The sequence below is a fragment of the Coturnix japonica genome, chromosome 3 (genome assembly GCF_001577835.2).
Source record: "Coturnix japonica isolate 7356 chromosome 3, Coturnix japonica 2.1, whole genome shotgun sequence".
Taxonomy (NCBI): Eukaryota; Metazoa; Chordata; class Aves; order Galliformes; family Phasianidae; genus Coturnix; species Coturnix japonica.
The window spans coordinates 5,351,592-5,378,349 of NC_029518.1; the positions used below are offsets into that span (position 1 = coordinate 5,351,592).

The 26,758-nt window shown below is 39.6% G+C and overlaps 3 protein-coding genes across 11 annotated transcripts in view; 1 reads left to right on the forward strand and 2 right to left on the reverse strand.

The window, feature by feature from the left end:
* The window catches only part of USP34 (ubiquitin specific peptidase 34), a 130,595-nt gene extending 123,619 nt beyond the window's left edge, over nt 1–6,976 (forward strand). For 3 of the 6 annotated variants that reach the window (XM_015856751.2, XM_032443637.1, XM_015856752.2), the window contains 7 exons: nt 437–589; nt 1,606–1,729; nt 3,404–3,483; nt 4,268–4,408; nt 4,535–4,681; nt 5,228–5,387; nt 5,701–6,976. In XM_015856751.2, coding sequence (XP_015712237.1) covers nt 437–589; nt 1,606–1,729; nt 3,404–3,483; nt 4,268–4,408; nt 4,535–4,681; nt 5,228–5,387; nt 5,701–6,311 — 1,416 coding nt within the window. In that variant the 3' untranslated portion in view covers nt 6,312–6,976. The remainder of the gene's footprint in view (nt 1–436; nt 590–1,605; nt 1,730–3,403; nt 3,484–4,267; nt 4,409–4,534; nt 4,682–5,227; nt 5,388–5,700) is intronic. The other 3 variants (XM_015856753.2, XM_015856756.2, XM_015856754.2) reach the window with 3 other exon arrangements.
* Nucleotides 6,977–8,531: 1,555 nt separating this feature from the next.
* Nucleotides 8,532–15,906, reverse strand: AHSA2P. Its single transcript, XM_015856761.2, has 9 exons — nt 15,767–15,906; nt 15,518–15,708; nt 13,728–13,813; nt 13,004–13,118; nt 12,583–12,668; nt 11,977–12,099; nt 10,668–10,769; nt 9,842–9,893; nt 8,532–9,623 (listed from the first exon to the last, which is right to left on the reverse strand). Exons 1-9 carry the CDS (start codon nt 15,844–15,846, stop codon nt 9,448–9,450), a joined length of 1,011 nt encoding a protein of 336 aa, XP_015712247.1. The 5' UTR covers nt 15,847–15,906; the 3' UTR covers nt 8,532–9,447.
* Nucleotides 15,907–16,246: 340 nt separating this feature from the next.
* LOC107310795 (protocadherin Fat 4-like) overlaps nt 16,247–26,758 on the reverse strand; it is a 41,730-nt gene continuing 31,218 nt past the window's right edge. The window contains exons 32-44 of one of the 4 annotated variants that reach the window (XM_015856778.2): nt 26,204–26,340; nt 25,355–25,498; nt 23,592–23,836; nt 22,959–23,068; nt 22,139–22,273; nt 21,520–21,659; nt 20,675–20,863; nt 19,662–19,756; nt 18,406–18,561; nt 18,067–18,264; nt 17,407–17,514; nt 16,840–17,050; nt 16,247–16,475 (exon numbers count right to left, since the gene is read on the reverse strand). In XM_015856778.2, coding sequence (XP_015712264.1) covers nt 16,311–16,475; nt 16,840–17,050; nt 17,407–17,514; nt 18,067–18,264; nt 18,406–18,561; nt 19,662–19,756; nt 20,675–20,863; nt 21,520–21,659; nt 22,139–22,273; nt 22,959–23,068; nt 23,592–23,836; nt 25,355–25,498; nt 26,204–26,340 — 2,033 coding nt within the window. In that variant the 3' untranslated portion in view covers nt 16,247–16,310. Of the gene's footprint in view, nt 16,476–16,839; nt 17,054–17,406; nt 17,515–18,066; nt 18,265–18,405; nt 18,562–19,661; nt 19,757–20,674; nt 20,864–21,519; nt 21,660–22,138; nt 22,274–22,958; nt 23,069–23,591; nt 23,837–25,354; nt 25,499–26,203; nt 26,341–26,758 lie in introns of all 4 variants that reach the window. The other 3 variants (XM_015856777.2, XM_015856774.2, XM_015856776.2) reach the window with 3 other exon arrangements.

Sequence of the window (26,758 nt, forward strand, 5' to 3'; positions counted from 1 at the left end):
CCAGCTCTGGTGGGGTGACATCATAGTCACTTGCCATGCCGTGGTATTACAGTTCAGCAGTGGTGGGATTCAGCTTGCCAAACTTTGACTATCTTAAGATTGTTGTTGTGTCCTTCCTGCGGCTACTGGAGAAGAACTGTACCATCAGGAGACTGATTCTCAGGCACCTGAGCCTGGGCAGATGAGAATACTCAAATGAGTAGATTTTAGATAGCTAAAGTCAGCTAAGATGAATCCCACCCTTAGATGAATATGTATGGACAACCATTTGAAGAAGGAAAGCTGGTTACTCGCTGTAAGGTAACCGTAGTTCTTCAAGATGCTTTGTCCACACAGATTGTGAACTTCCTTCTGTGCTAATGCAGAGCCCTAGGGGAATTCTTACCTGTGAAGGATTGAGTGGTGGTTGAAGCCGCCATACCCCTTATGCCCTCAGGTACAGTGGTCGCAAGGACACACTGAGTGCAGGCACTGCCCCAGTGGACACTGCTATTCAGAAAGAATCCAGTCTCCTGCACATGGGGTGTGTGTGCACGTAGATGGGAATCTGTGTGGGCAACACATTTCGAAGAAGCACGGTTACTGTAGGGTAAGTAACCCTTCTTTTTTAAAGCTTTCAAAATGATGCTTTGTGTATTTGTGCACCATCAGATTTACCGTATGTGTTTCAAAAAATGCATAGAACAGGAAATTACCAGTGTTTTTCCATCTCATATCCAGCAGCAGCGGATACAACAGAAAATAACGTAAATGTTTGAAATGTAAAGTCATATGACACAGTATTTTACAATCAATACCGAATTCATATACCATAAGAACCAGAAGATAATGTGACCCTCTAGAACCTCATCACAATTACATTTACCTGTTGTTGGTTTTTTTTTTGTTGCGTGCTATTTTTAATTTGTTCATTTTGTAGAAAATTGCATTTTGTTTGCTTGAATGTTTGAGATTTCCTTTTGGCTATCTGGTCTGCAGAAGCCCATTTTGAGTGCATACATTCAAAATATATTAAATACTGGCATACAAAGCCCTTGGCATGTTTACCATTTGATTTAGGGTAGTCCTGAAAATACTGCTTTGAGAGCTTGTGAAACTTTGTCTTGAGAAAATTCTGACTTCTGCATGTAGTAACTGATGAATTATGATTTACAAAGTATATGTTTAGGTGTCTGGATGTGATTTGGTGTAGGGAGCCTGCTTTGGCAGGGGGGCTGGACTCAATGATCTCTAGAGGTCCCTTCCAACCCCTACAATTCTGTGATTCTGTGATTTGAAATTACTGTATTCTTATTTCTCTTTAGGATAAGCTATTCTCTTTAGGATGAGCAGCTTTGCACCTTCTCAGCCCACTTATTCAGAATCCTAGATTTTTACTGGCAGAGAATGTTATGCACCATCCCTGTACCATTCTTCTTAACAAGGACACAATGTTGAGATTCATCTGGATTGGGTTAGAGTTGGCAATCCCCATACTGTACTCCTACAGTATTTGATGACATACTTTAGAGCAAGAGGTGCAGGGAAATTAGGCTAGGTGCTTGGGAAATATGGTAGTACTCCAGCTGCTTACATAGTTTAAATGAAGTTCTTTTAAATCTCCAGGGTAAAGATGATGTTTATGATCGTATGCTGCTAGACTACTTCTTTTCTTACCATCAGTTCATCCATCTACTATGTCGAGTTGCAATCAGCTGTGAAAAGTTTACTGAAACATTAGTTAAAATGAGTAAGTATGAAAGTTAAGCAGCTTAAGAGTGTTGCGGGTTTTTTTGTTTTTTGGTTTGTTTTTTATTGTGATAATTGTGAGCACTTCTCCAGCAAGTTTCATGTTCCGTATTACTGTGGAAATTAGTTTCCTGTAATCTACCAAATGTTATAATGCAGTACATTCTTAGCCACATGTCTGTCATGCTTCAGGCCTCTGCAGAAAGGGACATTTGGCAGTGAGTGGGAATTCATTCTACTTATAAATTTGGTTTCACGCAGACTTCCTTAATCCAGTTCTTCTGCCAGTTTAAATGGCTTTGTGTCAGCTCCCAGATCCTCATCACCTTTGTCAGACAACGTAATTTCTGCCAATTATTGTTCGTCTGCTCAGGAGCATATGAGATTATCCATACTGTCACTGATAGCATTTGTTCTGTACTAAAACATAGGTTTGTTTATCTTACTCCTTTTGGGAGCCCATCACAACAGTTAACCCAAATTTATGACTACCTACTCATGTCATTTGTAGCTGAAAACACAGATGTTGTTTAAGCATCACAATTAAGTATTACCAGTATTAGGGATTTTTTCCTATCACAACGTAAACCTAGTCTTTAACATGTGTTAGCAAATGTGTTGCTGACTTTATTGATCTGAATTGCTTCAAGCATTCTGCCTGTGTCACTGCAGAAGAGCATCCTGCCATGAGTTGCCCATTAAATGCACATGTTGCTCTGAAGGCACATCGTGGTGGGTTTTTAGTTATTTTTTTCCTACCAATTTGACCCCATTTGGTCTATTTTCCAGTGGTTGGCTCCATTTTCCAGTGTTGTAGGTGCAGATGCAGAAACATTGCAGTCACAGAAATACAGTTATTGCATAGATAAACATTTTAGGACCTGTCTCTTCAGTTCAGTTATTAAAATTAGGTATCTAGCCAGATTTCCTTCTGTAGTCACTCAAAAGAAGTAGATTCCATCCAAGTATTCTACTGATTCTTGGACACCTTAAGCAGCATGAACAACTTTCCAAAAGATGCCTGCTTGTTTTCTCTCTGTTGAGGCCGTGTAGCTCGCTACAATTAAATGCCAAACTTTTAGATAAAAGAATACAAAATTAATTTTCCTCCAAGCAAGAATGATAGCAGAATGTTCTTTTGATCCCCAATTCACCCAACTGCTCATTCTTTGTCATACTGCTCTGATTGTAACTCTTTCATTATTGTTTACTATAGGTTGTGTTAGTTAAATACAGAAATACTGAAAACATGTATCTTTTGCTATTTGTGATTGGGAAATAATGAGAATTACACTTAAAAGCTCAGGTGCTATTTTTGAGAAAATGTAAAACTTTCTGAATATTGTACATGACCAGCTAAAAACATAAGAAGATTTGAAAGTAATTAATATAATAAGTAACATGAAAATAATGAAAAATCTGGTTACAAGTGCAAAACTAAAGCCAGCTCTGTAGTGTTTTTTAACATTTTTCAGACGTACTAAAGGAAGACATATATTAAAAGTACTGTAAAAACTTCACAAACCAGAGGGACTTTCTAATTATATATTAAACAAAAAACATAGAATGTAGTCATATAAAGTGTTATGGCACTCTGTTACTGTTCATGTGAGTATCCAAGGAAGATGGACTTGCCATTATTTGCAAAGTAACTATTAATTTCTCAAAATTTCAGGTGTTCTTGTTGCATATGAAGGTTTACCACTTCATCTGGCATTATTCCCCAAACTTTGGACTGAGCTTTGTCAGACTCAGGTAAGAGTCAGTGTATTGGAGTTCTAACAGGGTGAAAATAAAAGCAGAATACAACTGTGAAACAAGTTTTAACCTGTAAATCTTAACCAGTGGGTATTGCTTAGTTGTTCAAAAAACTGAATATTATTCTGTTTTGAATGAAAAATACCCCTACTTGTGTTATCTGACATCTGATAAAGCTTTAATTAATCGAGTATAAAAATGTAGCAAATTGTTGTATGCCCTAGGTCCTGCAAAAACTTAGGCAACATATAAGTAACATATAGTAGTGCAGTATTACATTATACTACTATAATGTAATCTGTACAGTGTAGAGACATTACTTTAGCCTGCCTCTGTGAATATCCAGCTTTTTATGTAGTATAAACACAAGTATGATTAAGTGAAAATGATGTCTAAGTCTGAGGTCTTCCTTCTGTAATAGAACATAATGTGATTCTGTGATAACATGCCCACTTTGCTCCATTGCAAGAGGACACTGTAGCTGGCTCAGGTTAGGAGACACTGGTACTTCAAATACATCCTTGTGATAAACCTGCATTCCTTCAGAATAAACTTCATAAAAGGAAAATGTGAAATAATTGACAGCACTTCATTTGTACAATGTACTGATTGCTGATTGACCTCAAATACTTCTATCACTAAGATCCCTCCAGTATGAATTAAAAACATCTGTGGGCCTGGTTGTATTTCTCCACCTTAAACTACTGAAACTACTACTATTGTGCTACTGCAGTGATGTACTTTCAGTGATGACTTTGCAGTGTGCTTTCTTCTTTACCAGTCTGCAATGTCAAAGAACAGTGTGAAGCTCCTCTGTGAAGATCCGGTTTTTGCAGAATATATAAAATGTATTCTAATGGATGAAAGAACCTTTCTTAACAACAACATTGTATATACCTTTTTGACACATTTTCTTCTGAAGGTGAGTGATCTTTTAGTGGAAGTTTCAAAAATCGTAGTCTGGTGTCTGTACTTTCAGCTTATGATACTGTTTCCACAATTCCATTTTTGTGTTTTAAAAATCTTTTTTTTTTTTTTTTTTTAACAGGTCCAAGGGCAGGTGTTTTCTGAAGCAAACTGTGCAAACTTAATCAATACTCTAATTACAAATCTAATAAATCAGTATCAAAGCCTAGAATCTGATTTCAGTAGCCAGAGAGTTGAAATCTCCAAAGCAAGCTCTGCTTTAAATGGGGTGAGTCTTTCCTAAGCCATTCAATTGTCTGCATCATTTAGAAGGCAGCTTACTGTCTATGGAAGCTCTTCAGCACTGCTGGTCAGCTTCTAAAGAGACAGGCATCGCTAGTTCAGTTGACTGGCTGGAAGGGTTAATTTCTATTAATGGGATATGAAGCAGCAGTCTGAGCTGTCCAGAATTCTCTTATTTGCTTGCATGCATTGTCTCAGACTGCACAGAATGCATGACTCCAAGCTGATAGTGGGGACCATAAGACTAGAAGGGTGGGCTATTAGCAGGAGAAAGAGCAACACGAAGTGCAAGAATCATTGGTATGTTCTAACCCGGCAGCAGATTTCATCTTACCACGGGCAGCACAGGACAGATACAGGTTAAGGTCAGTGTTATCAGTAGGGACTGGGAAATTTTAGTAGCGTATTTACAGTTTGATCTTTTGGATGTTCAGAACATCTTGAAGCATTTGTTTACTGTGCAGTCTCTGTACAGCTTTAATCAAAAAAGAGTTTGAAATAAGACTGATTAAGGTTGTGGTTTTTTTTTTAGGACCTCCGAGCACTTGCCTTGCTGCTTTCAGTGCATACACCTAAACAGCTCAATTCAGCCCTGATCCCAACTTTACAAGAACTTTTAAACAAGTGTAGAGCATGTCAGCAACAGAGGAATTCATTACAAGAACAAGAAGCCAAAGAAAGAAAAATCAAAGGTTTGTCTTTTATAATGGTTTCAGTCAAACGGTGCTGTGATTTTACAAACTTTTACAAAATTAGTATAACGGGTGGCTTGATTTCTGTGGTAAGAAAGCCATTTATTGGCTCCAGTCCTTACACAGGAAATACTGTATTATTATGAGGCTAAGACAATTACAGAATTGTTGCAAAGAAAAGAGGTATTTGTTGAAGTATACTGTGTTTAATGCAGAAAAATTAAAAACAAAGGTGAAAGGAATATCCTGGTGCCTGGGTATATGGTGTGAGAACAATGTTTCCTTTATCAAGTTATCTTTTTTTTTCTTACAGATGATGAAGAAGCTACTCCTGTAAAAAGAAGACGGGTCAGCAGTGATGAGGAGCACACCGTAGACAGTTGTATCAGTGATATAAAAACTGAACCCCAGGAGGCATTGACCCCAACAAGCACTTCAGATAATGAGACCCGGGACTCTTCGATCATTGATCCAGGCACTGAACAAGATCTTCCTTCCCCTGAAAATAGTTCTGTCAGAGAGTACAGAATGGAAGTTCCATCTTCATTTTCAGAAGACATAATGCTAACAGTGAGGTCACAGCATACAGAAGAGCAGTCAGGAAATGGTAAATTTCAAGAATGCAAAGAATTCAAAGAGCTGCAGACTTCCAAGGATTCCATTGTAGCAGAAGAGGACTCAGAGTTTCCTTCCACATCAATTTCTTCGGTTTTATCTGACCTTGCAGATTTGAGAGGCTGTGATAGTCAAGCCTTATCATCCCAGGACCCTGAAACTAGTTTATCAATCACTTGTGGCCATTCCAGAGGACTTTTTAGTCTTATGCAGCAGCATGACATTTTAGACATCCTGTGTAGGACCATTGAGTCTACAATTCATGTGGTTACAAGGATATCTGGAAAAGGAAATCAAGCTGCTTCTTGACATTAGATGAAGCATGTCTGCTTCTAAGTCATTTTTTTCCTTCCTCCCATGAAAAACGCTGTTGCCTAAGTTTTGCTTATTTCTGTTTTGTGCTTCAGTTTGTCCAGTGCTCTCTGCTTGAATGGCAGGATAGACTTAAATGCTTAATCCTTGGTCAGGCAGAACTCCAGTTTTATTTTTTTGTTTGTTTTTGGTTTTTCTTCTTTGCATCTACCATACACTTTCTTAAAGGGCAATCAGATAATGGATATGTTTTATGTAATTAAAAATTCACTGTAGTGGCTTTCATTTAATATGGCTGTCTGGGAGAACAGGGCCTCCTTGCCCTGTATGATGTAATTTAAACTTATGGCATTTTTACTGTGTATAATATGGTGTCCTCTGTGCCAGTTTTGTACCTTATAATAGAGGCAGATTGCCTCAGATCGCTGTGGTTCTTATTATCAAAATTAAGTTTACTTGTATACTAAACAACCACAAGAAATTTGATTCTGTAAAGAATCCTCTTTAGCTGTGGCCTGGCAGTATATATATGGTGCTTTATTTAACAGAATACCTGTGGAGGAAATAAAGCACACTTGATGTAAAAATAATTGTTTTATTTTTATTGACATGATCAATTGCTATTCTGTGCACTTCATTAAACTGATTGTGATGACTTTTCATTTGTTTATATATGTTATTGCTTCACTCTTTGGATTTCTCATCAAAGATAACATGAAAACTAAAACAAGTGCAGAGCATGCTGTGCAATTTCTGTAAATCTTAGGGTTCTTTTGTTTGCTCTGCATGAATCACACAGTTGAGAAGGATTTGTCGTTTACTTTTTTCCAGCAGCGAAGAACGTGACGTGGTGGAAGAAATGAGTGGAACTTTTCATTTGTTCCATTTCCAACGTTAACCTGTCTGAGACTATTCCTGCCTTTTCTCCTGTGCCATTTGCTGTCTTCCTTTGACTTTGCTTTCTCATTTTCGCAACGCCTTTTCTGCCTCCTTAAATGCAGGATTGACTCCACCATCTATTTTATTACATTTCCTCATGTTATTTCTAAGGAATGTGCACACCTTACCATATACCATTCCTTGTGGACTGTCAACGATTCTGATTGTAACATCCGATTAAAATCCCTTTTCACATTGATTTTCCATTAGCTCATTTGGGTTTTTGTCATCATCTGTGTCTTTTTCTTCTACATTTAATGTAGCTCTGTCATTTTCATGTCTGCTGTCCTACTGTGTGGTGCTATTCGTTACTCTCTTACTCTCTTCGTCACTTTTATAAAATGTTCCATGGTTAAGTATTTGTCTCTTAAGGTTTATGCTTCGCATTCCCTTTCATCAGCACTCATTGCATTAGAAACCACTGTATTAATCCTGCTGAGGGCTTTAGTTTGTCACGTCATTTTTCAAACATTAATTATGTGATTACTTTTTGTTCTCTTTGGAAATAACCTTATTGCTTTTTCTGATCAGCTTCTCTGTAGAACTTGTGCTCAGAACTTGTACATTAATGAATATCAGAATTGATCTATCAAGTTTTCTACAAGTAGGAGTTTGTGATTGGCTTGAGGTGTTTGGGAAAACACCTCTCAGTTTAAAATCTGCAATTGATAAAGAAGGCATTAGCCCTGACTAGTACCTGAGAGAAGTTAGTTAGTAACATCCAAACTATCACAAAATCTCTTTGCTTGTCTCCATTCAAACTGGTGAATGTAATCTCAGTTTAGCAACCTCGAATTTAAACCTAGATTGTCCATATTTACCCGAAGTTTGCCTCTTCATCAACCAACCAATACTTGGCCTGGCAACCATTTCTGTATTCAAAACGTAGGTACTTTCTTGTATTTGAATATCTAAGCATAAAAGGGTACCTAAACTTTTAAGTGTTTAGAAAAAAGATAAGCTCTATCCATCTCTTAAAACACAGCACTTCTTAAGAGACTGTTTTCTCTATTGGCACCTAAAGCAGAAGGAACATGGTAACTGTTTAGGTCTAATTTGTACTTTTATCCTGTTGATGTTACGTGTCTGCTCTTGTTAAAACAAACCTCACCCAAATACAAACTTATAAGGGAAAGTTGCTCCTGGAGGAAAAAGACAACACACCTTTATCTTCTGCATTACTTAAGTTTGTTAGATGAAACTGTAAAATAAAGTATACAGGACTTTCATACAAACTAACTCGTTTTACAAAGAAGTGAAGTGAATGGAGAAAACAAGTATCATGTAAAAGTCACATATTTATTTTATTCACCAGCTGTGTTCTCCGCAGGCAAGTTGCCCTTTCTTGATAAATTTGTTTCAAGCTGCATACTTAATTCTCAGATGAGTTAAGTGAAGTAAGTTATCCTTACTAATCTCAACGTGGTTATAATTAAGATAAACAATTATTTCCTTTCAATATCCTATCAAATTTTATCTAACAGTTTTTTGCTTAATTTTAAGCTACAGAATTGTGAAGGGTCAGAGAAATCAAGAGAATTACAGAATTGGAAGAAAGCGTTATTTTGGAAGAAATGAGCAGTAATAAATTCCACAATGAGGTCAGGTAAGGCAGTACGGTGCATGCAGAAGACTTAACAGCAGTGGTAAGCATTGTACCAGCCAGAATAACGTTAACATTTTAACTTATCTTTCCCTAGAACTCTCTACAGCATTAGAAACCGTTGGCCTGCAGTTAAGCCAATCTCAAAAACATATATAAGGAGGCTGTAACGTTCTCCACGTTTCTTTATCATCTGCTTTATAATATCTTTCAGCTGAATTCTGATGAACATCCCCTTTCCTAACATGACGATTTTGCCACTTGATATGCTAAATGCCACAGAATTGCAAATGCTTCCTACTGATCAATGTAGCTTTCCTGCTTCTGGTGGCATTACTTTACTGCATCCAAATCAAAGTTTCCCTCTCAAGTTAAGTTGCAGTAAGTGAACACACAGTTTTCCCAATTAAAGCTGTTTCCACACATAGTCCAACTTACGGGCCACCTCACTCATTAAGAAAACATAAATAAAGCTTAAAATATACAGTATCATAGAAGTGGGTCTTTATAATGCCACAAATAATTTATTTATTTTTTTCCATGTTAACAACGTATAAAAAGTAATGCCCTAACAAAACTACAGTGCTGTTATCAGTCCATGTTGTCTTTGGATTGCTGTAGTAAATTATGTATCTCTTCAAAATACTGCTTCTTCCACCACTGTCTTGTACTATCTTCATTAGAGACGGGAACTCCTTTGCACTCTACCTGCAATTCTGTTTCAGCAACCATATCCTTGAAAGTCAGGGCAACTGTTGCATAGTGCTCTGAAGGAAGAAAAGGTGATGCTTCAATGAAGTGTTTCTCAAAAGGTTAAATGTGCAGCAGCTAACTTTACTTCTATGGCCTGCTTTTATAGATGTCAACCTCAGAGAACACCCCCCCTATTCTCCAAAATAGCTTCCATTTAGCAATGCTGGTAACAATCACAGTTTTATTTCCAAGCAAAGTGCAGCCTCTAATAGAGGCCCTCAAAAAGACTCACCCTCAGGCCAGTTTCTACATCTCCACTTCAAGACAAGTCTTTTGCCTGGGACCTGTAAAAAAAAAACAAACATAAGATTCCTCCCATTAGCACATTCTTTTGCTTTCAGGATAATTCACAATCCAACTACTGAATGCTAATTCTCCCCTGAAAAGTAAGGAGGATTATCTTACATAAAGGTAGATAGAATAAAGCAAACAAGATGAAGATTGCTTTTAGGCTGATTGTTTTTAAATTACCTGTTTTCATTCAACTCTTATCTTGCTACATCCCACTGTTTTGTTCTCTCTATGGAAGAGGTTATGCTGATTCGTTGTGAAATATTGGTCTTATTGGAGACCTTAAAATGAGATCAAGTAATGTTTTCACACCTGCAATGTGTGGTAGCTTCATCCATCCAGATGGCAGTAAGATGCTAAGTCTAATCTCAGCAACTGTGTAAATGCCTTTCAGAAGTTCCAAAAATAAAGCTGAGGTCTGAACATCATTTTTTTCTTGAGTGTAAGAGCACTCAGCTGGGGACAGCATTATATTTGGAACAGGAGAGGAGTTAAATGGCTTTCCAGCTCCTCAATAAAAAGGATAGTACTGAAAGTTTTCTCCTCCAGTGAAGGTCATTATTGATGGAGAATAGCAGAATCATTCTCCGTCATGGCTGGAGAAGGCCACTAAGATAACCTAGTCCCAGTCACCAAAGAACATCACATAATAGTAATCATTCTTGTTTTATTGTAGAGGAATTAATTACGCATTAGAGGAGCGCAAATGTCTGCGACTTCTGACACCAGCACCCCATTCTGAAAGTGAAAAGTAGAAGCTTTCTTACCAGTTCTGTGTATTCACCACTGACGCAACCATCAAACATGAGGAGTTTTCCTCCCTTCTCAGCTTCAATCACAGCAGAACATTTAGAAAATTTCTGTACCAACTAACAAGAAAAGAACACAGCATCAGTCAGTTACCTACTGTGTAGATAAGTAACAACACACCATATAATGGGACAAGGGAGCTTTGCTACAAAACTAAAGAAAGATAAAATTTCTCATGTGTTTGCTTTTTCTTCCTATTTAAAAAGTAATGACAAAAAGATCTAAGCTACTATTTGTGTTTTCAAATTAATTCTTACGTTTAATACATTGTCATCAAACAGGTAAAGCAGAATGGTTCTACTACACCCTAACATGCTTTCTGCTCCCTATCTCAAGCCCTTGACAACTAGGTCCTATACCTTTGTTCATTGTCAGGATACTGTCATGCTAGCATGCAATGTCAGTAATTATCAACTCCTTTTTACAGTTTCTTTACTGGAATTCTCCAGAAGCTTAAAAGGTGAGACTTTTTAGCAAAACTTTAAGAAGAAATTATGACAACCAGAATTACAAATACTTTTGGAAGTTACAAGAAGAGGGTAGTTCATTCATTTCTGGCTAATTACATCTCACTCCATTTAATGTACTAAGGAAAAATTATCTGTACCTGGTATTATGAATATTACACATACTACTTGTACAGCTGTTCAGATAAAACAACATTCCCTTCCCCTCTTCTTGAAAGCCTCCAAGGCCCACGATGCTGCCACTTCCCCGGGCACTCTTGCAGAGGAGAAATTTTTCCTAATACCCAACCTGAACCTCCTCTAGAGCAACTTATCTTACCTCTTATTGCTATTACATGAGAAAAGAGGCCAACCCCCACCTCACTACAAACTCCTTTCAGGTCATTGTAGAGACTGACAGGGTCTTACCCAAGCCTCCTCCAGACTGAGCAACCCGTTCCCTCAGCCCCTACTCCCCTGAATTCTCCACCCTACAGTTCTGCTGCCCTTCTCTGGACACATTCCAGAGCCTCAGTGTCTTCCTTGTAGTCAGAGGTCCAAAACTGCAGACAGTACAGCTTCACCAGTGCCAGAACAGCGGCAGTCACCTGCTTCTGCTGTCTGCACTATTACTGATACAAGCCAAAATACCATTGGCTTTCTTGTCCATCTGGGCAGTGCTGGCTCATGCTCAGCCAAGCACTGACCAACAGGCCCAGAGAGCCTTTTCCTCCACAATTTGTCAGCCACTCTGCCCCCAGAAGACTAAAAGTATTTACATTATCGACTTATATTACCTCTAGAAGGATTGCCAACTTACTTCCTTAGTTGTAAAGATGCTATAAAGCTCATCTGCTGGGGAGTTGAATATTTCTCTCATAAGTATCCTCACAGTAGGAATTTTTACACCTACTAAACCCAGCAAGTGTGGTGAAGCAGACTCCTGTAAAGCAAGCAAATTCACACGAATGACAGCAAATTCAAACACCTGTGAGCTGTGAAAAGGCAGGGGTTGTGAATATACAACAATACACAATCTACTTCTGCCTTTACTTGACAGAATTATTAATCAGTATTCACTACATTCAGTGACACAACTCCAAGTGAATTCATACCAAAGACATTTGTAACTTCAGACTGTGGGAAGCAGCCACCTTCACCTTGCAGAAACCACACGTTACAGAGCAAAGCATTACGAGACACATGCTGGTGTCCTCTTCCACATCTGGCAGACCTGTGCCCAAGTTCTATGATGGACCATTTCCGTACGCTAAGTCCTGATCACAGGATGGTCAGGCAAATGCCACCCCAAAGACTGCCACTTTGGCAGGTATCCAAAGGAATACAGGTTTGTTAGCACAGCAAAATGTGCAGGGACCACATTTATGGGAGAACTAAATCGGTACAACACTTACAGCCAGCATACCTGCACAGTGCTCCCACTCAGTTTTCTCTCAGCAGCCAGTTCCTGACCAGCAGCTTTTGTAGGCAGAATCATTCCCAAGGTGAACTCTGTGGTGAACAAAAGTAATGTTCAACAAAGGAAAAAAGGAAAAAAAAAGCTTATGGGAAAAGCTGACTACAGAGCTTTGCTTTGCACTGCAGGTATTGCACTGATCTCTATGACCAGCATGTATAATAAAATACAGCCTGGATCGCTACCAAGGCTTATGGACACTGCTGTGTTTGACAGCAATTAAAGACTTTGACTACTGGGTCCAGCATTTTTATACCAGCTGGTAACAATCAAAACAAATAAACCTAAGGGTTCTCAGTGCATTACCAATCTATTCAAGAAAGAAGGTATTTAAAAAAAAAACAATAAAAAACATACTGTTTCTAATTACCTGTTTTAAGTGCTTTAAGGTAATCTCTGAGGGCCTCTCTGACTTTTGTGGTTCCTTCAGTTCTCATAAGCTCCTTCAGAATATCACCTTCCCCTTTCTTTTTGCTAACATTAATCTAGAAATAGAAAAATGACAAGACCAAAGAGGCATCTAAACATCAGAGCAAAAAATGAGAATGTTTTGGCTTTGTTCATTCAGAGGACAGCTGCAGTTTCAACTTCATTATATTCTCAGTTCATCCCATCTTTGCTAAAAATAACTCTTTTGGGGTTTTCACTTCAATATATGCCTGTCTCCCTCCTCCCAGACCAGCTTAGAGGAAGTATAACCAGAGGCATCTTCTGCACAGCAGCAGGAATCTGCAGAAGCCACAGTGTCAACTACTGCACAACCAATGAGGATGTTCCTTGAGTTCTTAGGTTGCCTTTTTGTCTTTTGTTAAGGCTACAACAACCAGAGCTGGTCTCAGGTTTGCAGCGTATTGTCACAAACAGCAACTAGCAACAAACACTGTGCACATTCCTGGTAGGCAAAATCTGAGAACGAAGATAAGCTATTATTCCAAGTACAGAAAATAATAATAAAAACACAAAGAGTAAAGTAAGCCATCGAAGTGTCATTACTGCATTTAATCACAGCATAAATCAAAACATGATGCCTATGTGTTAACATTTTCTTTAAGAAAAACTGAGTCTGCAAGGCCATATCAGTATTTCACACCTACCTCTGTATCATCTACCTCATTTTCTTCTGACAGGTTAGGAATTTCAATAGATCCCTTATGTTTCTCACCAGACTCTTTCACAGTACCTGCATTAACACAACAAATGCTTAAATGCATTATTAAAAACTGTTTCCCCCTTCAGAAGAGTTTTGTACTTGCAACAGGTGCAAACCTGTTCCTTGAAGCAAGGGAGCTAAAATCTAATATAAAAGAACTAAAGAGCAACAAAAAGTCTCTAAGTGTGTCACCGTCCCTTCACAGTACACTATTCTCAGAGCCGTATTTTCCTGTACAGATGCATGAGGTCCATGCACACAGATAAACCATCACACAGTGCTCAATTTACACTGCTGTCCTGCCAACACACCCATTTTCCACTGCCTACTGTTCTAACACTCTTCACTTGCAAAGACATGTCTGCCCTCACAGATAATACAGCAGGAAAATAACCCTCCTCCCCCCGTCAACGTCTCTGCCCTTTATTTGGAAGCTCCCCATAATGCTAACCAATCCTTTCAGAATGCCTGGAAAGCTCCGACCATAGAGCCACATGTGTGTGCATCAAGGACAGTTATACCAGTGAAACAAAGAACACTCGCAGATGTTTGGGAACATTCCTGCCCTCAGTTGATTTAACGGGAACTGCCAACTCTGTTTCACAAACCTGAGCAGAACGTGCTCTAGATCTACATCTCTCCAAGTCCAGCAGCACCTTCACTTACCTGCACAGCTCCGTGACTGCGTTCAGCTGCACGAGTCCTACACCACACTGCTGGGCCTCAGACCTTACTGCAGAAGGGCTTAATGCTTTGTTTTCATTCCAATGAAGGCTCTTTCCCCATGCCTTGCAAAGCCATTAAATATTTACATTTATTCACCATTAAGGTCATGTTGATCTCTCAGCGGAAAGCAGGGGTGGAAACATGCAGTTATGTGCCAAATCCTGTTATTTTTATATTGTTCAGCCTGCATGAACAATCCTGCATTAAGCATGACTGTACAAGGAGAACTACCATAGAGGCTAACGTCCTATTTATTCGGACTCTCTCACCTATGTAGGAGCTATAGCTGAACATCAACGCTCCCTTCACTGCACCCTGCAACAAGACCACCATACACAGGTGCAACCTGACGTGCTACAGGCCAACAAGAAGCACACAACAGGGATACTCAAGCTTTTCATAGTAAGAAGAGCTAAGGACGGCTGGCAGTGCAGGGCAGGGCACGGTGCAGGGCAGGGCATGGTGCAATGGCTTCATCTCCATCAGGATTTAATTCAGTGAAGCACAGCACAGCGCACAAACCCTGTTCTGCCATGACAACCACGTCCACACAGCACAACGTGAGCAGAGAGTCCTCGCCCAGACTCCTCAGCATCTCCCAGGAGAACGCAGCTCAAGTCAGACACTCATGAGCTGAATGATGTCTGAACCCAACGCAGACACCTGCAGCCATCTCAGTGTTCACTGCTTTCCTGCACTTCCAGGCTGAGCACAGGCAGGATGTCGTACAGCCGATTTTATTTCCAGCTACTGCCTTGTTTTTATTTTGCCAAGCCACTATGTCATAAAACTGACACCGAAGGCGTTTCTCAGTAATTCTGCTTTAAAAACACTGCTTAGATGCGTATGTTCTAATAGGGCACACCCGTCCCACTCCTCATAGAGCCCCCACCACCACGCAGAGCAATCCATTACCCTCCCCATCCCACCCTCAATCCAACACAAGCGGCCGCAGCCCTGAGGCTCTCACTCCTTTAAAGCTGAGCCGAGCAGAGCAGCCGCCCGTACCTTTCCAGGAGAGCCGCAAGTTCCACTCGTAGAAGAAGATGAGCCGCCCCTTCCGGCTGCTGCAGGACGCCTCGCCCTCCACCTGCTTCAGCTCGCAGATCTCGCAGCGCCCGGCCTCGCCCTCCACCACCAGCCCCACCAGCACCTCCTGCAGTTTGCTCCGGGACCAGCTGGTCGCGTCCCGCTCCGTCCTGTGCGAACCGGCGGCACCGCTCAGCACGGCCGCCCCCAGCCCGGCCCAACCCTCACCAGTGCCAGTTGTTGACGTTGGTGCCGTCCGCGCGCTCCTCCACGATCCATCGCGGGTCCCCCTGCCCCCATTTCGCCATGGCGGCCCCGGCGGAAGGTGCGAGAAACCCCCGCCGAGCCGCCCCGCCCGCCGCTCCCAGCGCCCTTCCGCAGGAGGGACGAGCCGCCCGCCCGCCCCGCAGCGCCCCGCCCGCCGCACGGCACAGCGCCGCCCCGCACTGCCCGGCCCGTTCCTTCCCTTCCCCGCCCTGCCTTTCCCCTTTGTCCCCTGCCCTGAGCGGCGCCGTGCTGTCAGAAGGGCTGTGCTGTCCCCAGATAAAGCGAGGAGTCGGCGTTGTGCTGTTTTATGCTACACCAACTTCAATACACCTCCCCTGCGACAGCGCCTGCACAGCACTCACTCACTTCTCCAGGCCCACCGCTCCCTCCCTGCGGCATTAAAAGGCCCAGCAGATCTTACAGCCCGCACAGCATTCCCTGTAATCACACAGTGCACGTTTAATTCTGTATTGTTGCAATGGTTTTCAATAGTTCTCAAACACAGTTAGTGTGGAAAAACATCGTCATCCTCGTCTTCATCATCTTTCTCAAGGCTGGCGTCCAAAATAATGGCCACTTCTGAAAATTTGACTCCTTTTAGTTCTTTCTCAGGGCTGTGCTTTATGGGATCGGATGCTAATGAGAGAGCTGGCCCAGAATCTGAGTTGTCCTGCAAGAAAGGAATTAACACCAATGACAAATGCTGAGCATTAAGTTGTGTAACTTTAAAGCTTGCAGAGAACGCCTCATCTTCAAGGCTGCAGGTTTCAGGAGCAACAATACATGAGAAGCCTTTTTTGTACACATCCTGTAACAGATGGGAGAGAATCACCCTTCTTTGCAAGAACACAAAGTTACCCCCAGGAACAGACAAACAGCCCAAAGATGTTCATTACTTCACAGTGTTTCTTTTTTTTTTCCCCACACTGTTGAATTCAGCCACAGGTTTGCAGGTTTCTTGGGTAACAATTCCAGCAAGATAAGCAATACAAAGTACCTTCCACTCTATTCTTGTTGATTGTAAAGCCCGTTACCTGTTTTGTTGTGATGCCAGCAGTGGTCTCAGCACCTACATTTCTAGGCTCAGAAGCCCCTTCAGGCACTTCCACATTTTCTTCACCATCACTGTCAAAATCTAACTCCAGTGTTTCGAGGAAACTGTGTTTTCCACTGGCTTCAGATACGTCTTCATCAGCATCGCCTTCCTTGGAGCCTTCCATGTTGCTAAATGCTATTGCTTCCTTTCTTCTGAAAGGGAGTAAAGACAGTTCATAGCACTTTGATCTGTCAAAGAGCCACGTGACAAAATCTCAGCGTGGCTGAGGCAGGGAGCAATAGGTGCGCTGAACTCAAAATTCTGAGCCCTGCCTCCTGAAAGAGGAGCGTAAGGCTAAATTTGCTAAAAAGTGATGGGTTTTGATGCAAGATTAAAGGGTTTTAGTTTCCTCAAGGGATAGATTTCATAATGGAGTGGCTCCTAGAAATCAATATATACACTATCAAAAGACACCTGGAAAATCCTGTGTAACCAGAATAAATCCAAAGAGACATCTTTTGATTAGCTGATATTTATCAATTTGTGATATCAGCATCCTACTCACACATCATTCATGCCCTCCAGTTTCACTGAGTTCTTCAGACTCCCGTTTGTGTCAGCCATGGATGGATTATCAACACCCTCCATGGAGATTTGCTTCTTTCCGTACCTTCTGAAAAGGAGAACTGCATTAAAATACAATTCGTTTTGAAGATGGGCTTTACGATTGTTCTCAAAACAAAACGAGAGCTACAGGTGTCATAATTTTAATACATCTAATTTCCATATCGTTTTGGGGATTCGAGTTGAGAATTGCCTACTTTTCTGCTTGAGTCTAAATTAGCTGCAGTAATGAAAACATTCACTGTCTACCTGAAAATGTGTTCCTTCTCACCCACATAGCCCTGCAGCAAACCTTCCCTGGACTTCAGAATACAAGTTAACGCAGCTGGAGGAAACTCAACTCACTTATATGTGCACCACAGCTATTTTTCACCCCCTTTGCAGCTACCCACATCTCTGTTTTTAATTTGTTTCCACTGCTTCTCCGTAACAAACACAAAAGAAAACAACTCTAAGGTTACACGTGGTGAAAGGGTAAAATCCTGACTGCTTTCATCTGCAGCAAAGTTATTGACCAGATGAGAGTTTTTAAAGTTGGTACTTGAAGTAAACTTACCAGCTGTCTGTCTAAATTACATTGTTGAAGTAAAAATATTTGTACCTTTTCCTTTTAATAGTAAAAAGGACATATGTCAGGAAGGCTATGAGGGTGCAGGCCAGCAGAACGCTGAGAACGATGGTTGCAATGAGCTCAGGAGTTACTGAGGATGCAGGACTCTCTTCCACAGTAGCAGTGACAGGTGATGAGAATATTCTCTCCAGTTCTATCTCAATGCTCTCCTGCTGCTCTCTGAGTTTTCTGAAGACAGAAAATTAAAGTGCTTGTGATTTATCAGGCCTTTGTTTTGGCTTGTTTTGGCCTGTCATGGCATTGGTAATTGTAGGGAAAGAAAAAGCCCAGCAGCATAGCTCTGACACCCAGAAGACTGAATGTACAGACCTTTTTACATCTTCTGCAGGTATTTCACCATTTTCAGTGTCAACTGCAATAATTTTGATGAAGGTTTCGTTAATGCTGGTTCTTGCTCTCCTTTCAAGCTCATTGGAATAAACATCAACGATGTATACATTCCATCCAAGTTTCTCTGCCAGGACCCTGCCATCATGTTAAGAAAACATTTTTTATTATCTGATAAGAAATTCTTTTACGCTGCAAACTAGATGATAGTAAAGTAGTACTCAATACAGTATGGTGCAACTAGTTGGCATTTTGACCTAAGTGCATCAAAACGCAGGATTATCCTCAGCAAAGGAATTAAGCTATTTGTCCAATATCATTGAGGAGCAGGGAAATGATATCCAGCCCTTTTCTCCAACAAGATGCATTTCATTAGCAAGTGCTATAAAACTTTTGTACGTAGCCTAAAAGTTCTTAGATAGGTGCCATAAAACCATAATTGATCAATTAGATTTAGCAAACCCTTATACCTAGATTTCATAACCAACTGCATATATTTATCTAGTCTTGCTTTTCAAATCAACATATGGTTTGTTTCATTCTTACTTTTTTTTTTTTCTTATAAACTCAGGCATCACACTGGATGCAGACACTGGATCGGACCCCATTGGCCTGGTTAACCCACCATCTTGATATGTGTCAGTACCAGCTGCTTCCAACGAATGGAGCAAGAGCAGCTATGGGGTCTCTTATTATCTTAGCAACAATAAATCAGTGACATGATAGTGTTAAGGAAAAGTTCATTTTCTCCACTCTTCAAAGAAATTTCCCCCCAAATTCTGTAAAACTAAAGTATTCTGCATCTTCATTAACAATGGAAAAAGGTGTTTTTAAGTGCACTATGGCCATAAGCACAATGCTAATCTCCTAGTGCTGTGGGCTGGGATGGATCTTGAAAAGCACTGCTGCTGTCCCATAAGGGGGATTTGTCATTTGTAGCAAAAGGGTTGTGGACTTGTGACTTTTGTCAAAGAATGAAAGGTCTGTATATCTTCTATCCTATTTGTCTCCACATGTGCACACTGGGCCAACTATCCAGGAAAGAATGTTTCCCTATGCAGCTGAAAATCACAGAAATGTTATGGTATAAAGGGATCTCTTGAAATCACCTAATCCAATAACACTCTGACATTTGTCAACTCAGGCCAGATTCTTACAGGTAAAAATGGTGTATCCTTCTGATATATTACTCTCAAATCATTCTGCATTACACCAAGTTTCACAGTTTAAAAATATACCTTTTTACTTCAGCGATGTTTCTTTCAACAGCATTGATCTTCTGATTAAGAACAAACACCACGATGTTGCTACTGGAGGTGACATAAATAGTTGCCTAAGAAATGAAGAAATTGCATGTAAGGCTTTCTAAGCCATTTATATCTCTCTCCAAGACTGACTTAAAACAAAAAACTCTGATGGTGATGCTAAGAATGAGAAATCAATTTCTTATGTCATTAATTTCAATATAAATGAGTCTTTAAGAGAGTATTCTAAGTAATTCAAAAGTTGAAGATACATTAAATTCTAACTGAACCAGTGCAGAGACCTACCAAGCTTGTCAGCAACGTGTTGGGGAAAAGAGCTTGCCAGATTTTCATACCTTACGTTCAATTTCCATATACGTGATTAAAAAAATAAAACATCTCCAAAACTAAGTAAGGATAAACTGCGGAAACATCTGGATTTTTCTGCACTATCTCTAGTTATACCTGCCAGTGATGTGCATTTATTATAAATGAACTATTTAAAGGACAACTATCTAACTAGTTTCGTATTTCAAGTCTTTGCTGGAGTGTCTGAGTTTCAGACGCATATAGAAGATGCATCTGCTGTGTAGTCACATGGAGATTCTTACACTAATAAAGTCGATAGCGTAGGAAAAAACTGCACCAAGGGGGAAGGAAGGGAATTGGTACCAAATTGCAATGCCTGGTAGCAGCTCCAAAATTGAGGTAAATATTGACTTAGCCAAGAACTGAGCTAGTTAAGAAATTAATAATAATAGTAGAAAAACATCCTCTAAAAGTCAATTTTCATGTCATGATATTTGTATGAATTAAAAGAAAGAACAACCTTATAATTTTGGCCTGACCATATGTAATGAATATTGGTATACCTGATAATCTTATTGTCTGATGTTAACTGTTTTTAGAGGTGGGGTTTTTCTTGGCCATTACCAAATCTAGACTTTATTTTATACAGAGTTTTGACACGGAAGGAAATTAGGACTGTAGATAGCATTCTTCCTTACATTGACTGTTGTGTGGGCTGTGAGTCCACCTTGGTCTGCAGCTTGGAGTTGCAGAAAAATTGATCCAGCTCTTCCTGCTACAGAAACTGTATAAATCTGCCCTGTATTTTCATTGACATCAAATTCTCCTTGATGATTCAATAAGCTGTACGTCAGAAGTCCATTGCCTCCTGCATCTGGATCTGTGGCCTGGTTTTTAAAAATAAATAAATAAATAAATAAATAAATAAAAATAAATTTTTTTTGCAGTTTTGAAGCACAGTTTGTAGCTTTTGGGCTCTTTGGAAGACTGGATAGTTCAAGGATAGTTACATTTTTTCCCTTTGCACTAACAAAGTGGGGCACAAGTTATCAGAATCAAACCAAGTGTTTAAAAGAGAAAATATATTTCCCATAGAGCCCAGGAGGATGCCTCAACTGCAAGGATAAAGGAAGCAGAGTATAGGAACTGAGTAACTCGAAAATTAGACATTCTTCCATTTTGTAGTTCATTTCCTATTTGAGTTTGATAGATAACAAAGCAGTTAACACCAAGGAGATGTTAACACCTGTGCGGTGTGTAATCCTTTAAGCCCCATTTTTACCCTTAAGGCAGCAGCATGAGTCAAAACAGACTGCATCTCTCTTCTGACAGAACCACTGGTGGGGCAGGTATGGATTAGTCCCCTAAACACCCCATCTTTCACCTGCATTATGGTCAAACTTAATGATGAGCAGAATTTGACTTTTGAAAGCAGATTTAACAGCTTCTTTAAACCAATTTGAACAAGTTGAAGAAAAATAAAATAAAATCAAGTATTTGTAAAGATTTGTGTCCTCCTGAAGAGCACAGAAAGATACTTTACCTGAACTGTAATAACCGGGTACTTGTATGGCACAGAGCTTGGTATCAGAGCAGAGTACATACTACTCAAAAATTCTGGCTTTTCATTTACATCCTGCACTGAGATTGTCAGCATCGCCACATTTTGAGCAAACAGACCTGCTAAGCAAACACAGGTTATCTCTGTTGTTGCAACAACAACAAACATCAAACAAAGCACAACTTTTAAAGAGGCTGGGCCAGGCTGTAGCTTTGCAGAGGGTATCTGTGCTGCACATGAGGAAGAAGGAAAAGAAAGGGAATTTAGCAGGGAAATGTGAGGAGGAGCTATTTCACTTCTCCCGGGGCTGTGATAAGAACAGGCAGTGAAAAGCCAAAGCTGTTTCTCTGTCAGCCTTCACTTGGCTGTACCTGATCAACAGTCCAATGCATTACATTCTTTTCTGAGGCTGCTGCTGCTACTGTAGAGATACTGTACTGTACTGCACAGCCTTGACCTTCCACTTTTTGTCCTTCTTGCCAGACTTTTCAGATTAAGGAGAATCTCAATTCCCATCATTGTTTGCAAGTACAAAAGACAAAAAAATATCCCACGTTCATTGCTCTTATTCAAGTTGGAAAGTCCTTTGAAGGAATGTTACCTGAAGACTGAACTTGCGCAGCAGATGCAACATTTTCATTTGCTTCTACTAAAATCACATACTGAGAAACTTCCTCATAGTTCAAATTAATTGCTGTTTTCAGCTGACCACTCTTTGGATCCAATCTAAAATGACCTGAAAGTAAAAGCACGCACTTTTGTTGTTATAATACATATAGCTCTCCTACCTTTTGTATCTCGGTTTCTCTTAGAATGCTTCTGTGGGCCCTCTGCTCTTAAAAATGTGAAGTGCATCTCTACACTGTCTGAACAGCAGAGGTGTTATATGATATATGTTTATGGTCTTATCCCAGACACACACCTTTAGAAACTTGTAAATGAGCAGCTAACTTGGAAAACAAAATTACAGACCCTCGTTGCCTTTGATTTCCAAATTTCCTATTCGTTTTTATTGATTCCTATTTTTTGTGTGGAGTTACCTCACAGCTGCTCAATCTGAAGGACAAATGCCCAAGCAAAGGTGCAAGTGCAAGGAAATGACTAAAAGTGACTGGCAGGGAGGGAGCTACCTGCTAACAAGGACTTCAGTTTTATTTCCTTAGCCTGCAGTTTTTTGTATCTTAACTACCACAGGAACCCATTTAATGGCAGGTAATAACCACCTTGTTAGCCAAAGGTTACCAAACTGTTACACTGAAGAGATCTGCAAGAAATTAATTGCGTATTTATTTATAAATTAAACTAAATGACAATTTTTTATTTTTGATCTCCAACTTCTCAATTAAATTCAGAAGCATCTGCCATACAAAAGACAGGTCAGTCTGATAGCACTTTTAAGTCAGAAATGAAACAGCGCTCACCTTTTTCATTGCCAGATACAATTGTGTAAACAATCGATTTTCCTGAAGTTTCAGCCACAGCAAAAGTGTAAATTGAATGATCCACTCCTGTGTTTTCCAAAACTGAAATGCTAACATAGAAAATAAAAGATAATTCAATTCAGTTTAGCACTGATTAGCTGGGAAGTTTATTCCAGCAGCAGTTGCATTGAAAGGCTTTGAAACTTAAATCCTTAAAATAGCAAGGTCTCCAAGCATAATCCTACCTTGGGCCCTTCTAGGTGTTTGCTAGAGCTCAGTGGCCTTCAGAGAGCAGTGTAAAGCCTACTTTTGTAGACCAAAATTTGTTTACCCTTGCATAAAGCCTAAGGAAAGTGGTTTTATTAGCATTCAAGAGGAAAAGGACTTAGTCTGACTTGTATAAGCTGCATGCTAAAGAAATGAAAGGTGATGCCTTGCATCATGCTCCCAGAACTACCAACACAGCAGAACTTCCTGGACTTTTATTTTTACTCCAAACAAATAAATAAATAAAAATAACGAGAAAAAATAAAGGCCTTTCTAGTTTGTGAGACAGAAACACTTGTATAGTTATCTTCAACTTTCAATGTGTGTTCATCTACCTGGTGAATATGTACCAGTTATAAAACTCACCTGATTTTGTTCTCAGAAAACTGAGGAACAAATGGACGGTTATCAATCACATTAAGAGTGATCACAGCAGTACCATTTAAAGATGGAGAACCTTTGTCTTTTGCCATCACTGTTAAATGGATCTCTTCAAGTCTAGACAGGTTTCCAGTTGTTATTATTTTCCCCTCATTCTCATCTTCTATCAAGAAGAATGCACTGAAGTTTAGATCTGGGATAATGGAGTATTCAATAAGGCCGTTTTGCCCCTGGCACGAAAGGAACACAATTTTATGTCACTAATGCTTGCAGGACCACGTTAATTCAGAGTTCCTAGTCCCTTAGTACAGACTCACTGAAATCTCAGTATTTCCTTGCTTAAGTTGACAGAATGTCAGTGGCATTTTAACCATATAGGAATAATCAGGACTCATAGGTACTTTATGCTTAAGTTTTAACACAAGAGCCAATGGACAGTCATCAGCATAATGCTGTTGCCTCCCTTCCATTAACTGATGCTTCAAGAGCTATATATATTTATAGCCTTAAGAACACACACTTATATAACAGTGCATTTAGCGAGACTTTAAGTGTGTCATAGTCTTCAGCTCTGTACAAACTTTTAGTCTACTTTAGCTTATACCAAAATGCTACCTCAATAGTTTTGTAATCAAAGTTCATAACTTAGAACATCTGAGTTAGATTTTCAGAAGAGGAGGACACTGATGGGTGAAGATTTTTTTTTTTCCTCTGGATTCCTCACGTAACTTGGGACAATACACTCTGAATTCCCTGTCTGTCAAAGTGTGTTCATTTTCCATTGGTGCCAGAAAGCTTTGTCCACACTGTCAGATGTATCGAGAACTGTGTTTCCCACAGCTCTGCAGAATCAGGATCAAACCCTGGCACGAGCATCTATTGTCACTATATAATCTGTAGAAGTACAAGAGCCAAGGACTTCACCGCTGAGCCATGCCCCAGAATTCTGACAGGATGCAGAGCTGATCACCAGCCACATCTTAATATGGGAATTTCATTAGGTCTCAGTGCAGGGTTCTCGGTTTGGCAGCTTTCATAAGCATTTTTGTTTTTTATACAAAATAATAGCAAAGAGCAAGAAGGGCCTTTTGATTCTTTGCAGCAATATATCATAACTACAGATATTTTAACCAAATTTATGCATGAAATATTAGGAAATCACCTGATATTTATGTTCCGCTGTCACTTCTAGATGTTTTGTCTTTTAAGTGACATAATTAGTTTCGATGTTGTCATGGTGATCTGACTGACTGATATATTTCCTGTTACCTGGATACAACCCCAGTGGGTGCAGTACTGGTAGAGTCAGTCAGTCAAACAAAATTACTTTGAGCAACGGAGACAGAGAATGAGCTGGGATGCCACTCTTTAGAGGCATTTGCTGAGCATACATTTACATCTTCAACTCAGATACACGTTGTTTAGTTTTCAGAGAATCCTCCATTACAGATAATTTCACTCTCACTAAATTGCTTATGCTCTTGTGTAGTTTTGAAAGACTAGTACAACTCCACACAATAAGGGGGAAAGCTGGGGTGAACACAGCTGAAAAAATATACCTCAAAATAGGGAGCACATTATTGTTAGAGCAGAAATAACAAAATCCTGACTTCCAATTCCCAACACTGCTAGTAAATTACAATTCACTTTCTGTTACAATACTGTTGGTATTTCATGCCTAAAGAACAAATGAAAATATATTTGGGCTGCAAGTTAAAGCAGTGTCAAAATCAAACATAAGTAGTTACCTGATCCTTGTCAGTAGCATGCACAGTTATGACATGAGCACCTACTGGATTAATCATGTTTATAGAAGCGGAATAGGAATTCTGAGCAAATACTGGAGCATTATCATTCACATCAATCACTAGAACAGTGACGTTAGTAGTTGCCTAAAAAACAAAATAGTTTAGTGCATCTTAGACTATTTAGAATGTCTTATTTAGCAATATTTTGTTATTATTCGCATATGTAATAAAAAGTATAAATTAGAGTTCAAGAATGCTGCAGTAAAAGAACAGGTAGCATTTAATTTTGTCATCTTGATATCAGAGATCACAACAAGATTTTAATACAAAAGAGGTAGGAATTCATACTTGCATTAGGGTTCTACTTTTTGGAAGCTTTCAGAATGAGTAAGAAGAGGATTTGTTTAGGAGATTCTGTGTCCTACTTTTGCAACCAATAATGGAAATACAAATTTTGTAGTTCTGTTGATTGTGTAATAAATTTTCAATTAAGAGAAAGAGAGAAGAATTGGAACAACCTACTGAAAACTGCTTTTCCTGCCATGAAAAGTCAACACAGTACTTCTAGTTCTAACCAAAAGCAACAGGCAAGGATTCTTCTTCCCATCACAGGTTAGCCAGCGAACAGTTTAGTGTCAAATTCTGCCCCACATGATTATAAATTATTTCAATGAATTATGGTAGACAGTGTCCTTCAGAACAGATACTGGTGGCAAAAATCTGACCCTAAACACAATTGTGTGACTAATATATTTTGCAGAATAAATATCTCTGATAAATGTTCCTCCCACTATTTCAAATCTACAGTGACTGGAGGTGTCACAGTTCATTACAGCAATACACTTTTACCTGATAGAAAGGGGCAGATTTATTGTTGACTGCATTCACTGTAAGGGTATATTCATTCACACTTTCATAGTCTGGAGAGTTCTTTATCTTAATGTTCCCAAGTATTGCATCTATTTCAAATATATTTCCTCCACCACCTGAGATACAATCAAAGCAGCATTATCAGTGAATACATCTGAGAAATGTAGCATTTAAAATGGTAGTTAATTATACATTTACTTGCACCTTGAGCTCATGAAAACCATTCTGTAGATGACGTACAAGAAAAACACAAAAGATTGAGTAGATGAACGTTTGAATTGTGAGCCGACAGAATGGGTTAATGAGTTCTACAGATACATCCATCTCACTCATAAAGGTTTTGAGGCATGCAAACGATGATGCACTCCATGACTCCACTATGCCATACATCTCTAGAAGGACACTCCTCCAACCCTGCATATCTGTTTGATACTAGTGGAGGTTCAGAGGTGTTCCCAAGCTCTTTTGCAGTTCTCTGACCTGTGCGTTTAGTCTCATTCGCTTGTTGCAACAGTCAACACTGTGACAAGACAG

Bases quoted from the DNA above. Each gene is read 5' to 3' on its own strand.
- AHSA2P (XM_015856761.2), bottom strand. From the start codon at position 15,846: ATGGCGAAATGGGGGCAGGGGGACCCGCGATGGATCGTGGAGGAGCGC. The intron at 12,669-13,003 runs GTAATTAGAAAC...TGTTCACCACAG, and splicing joins CCTTAAAGCACTTAAAACAG to AGTTCACCTTGGGAATGATT. The intron at 9,624-9,841 runs GTGAGTCTTTTT...TTCTTCCTTCAG, and splicing joins ATGTAGAAACTGGCCTGAGG to AGCACTATGCAACAGTTGCC.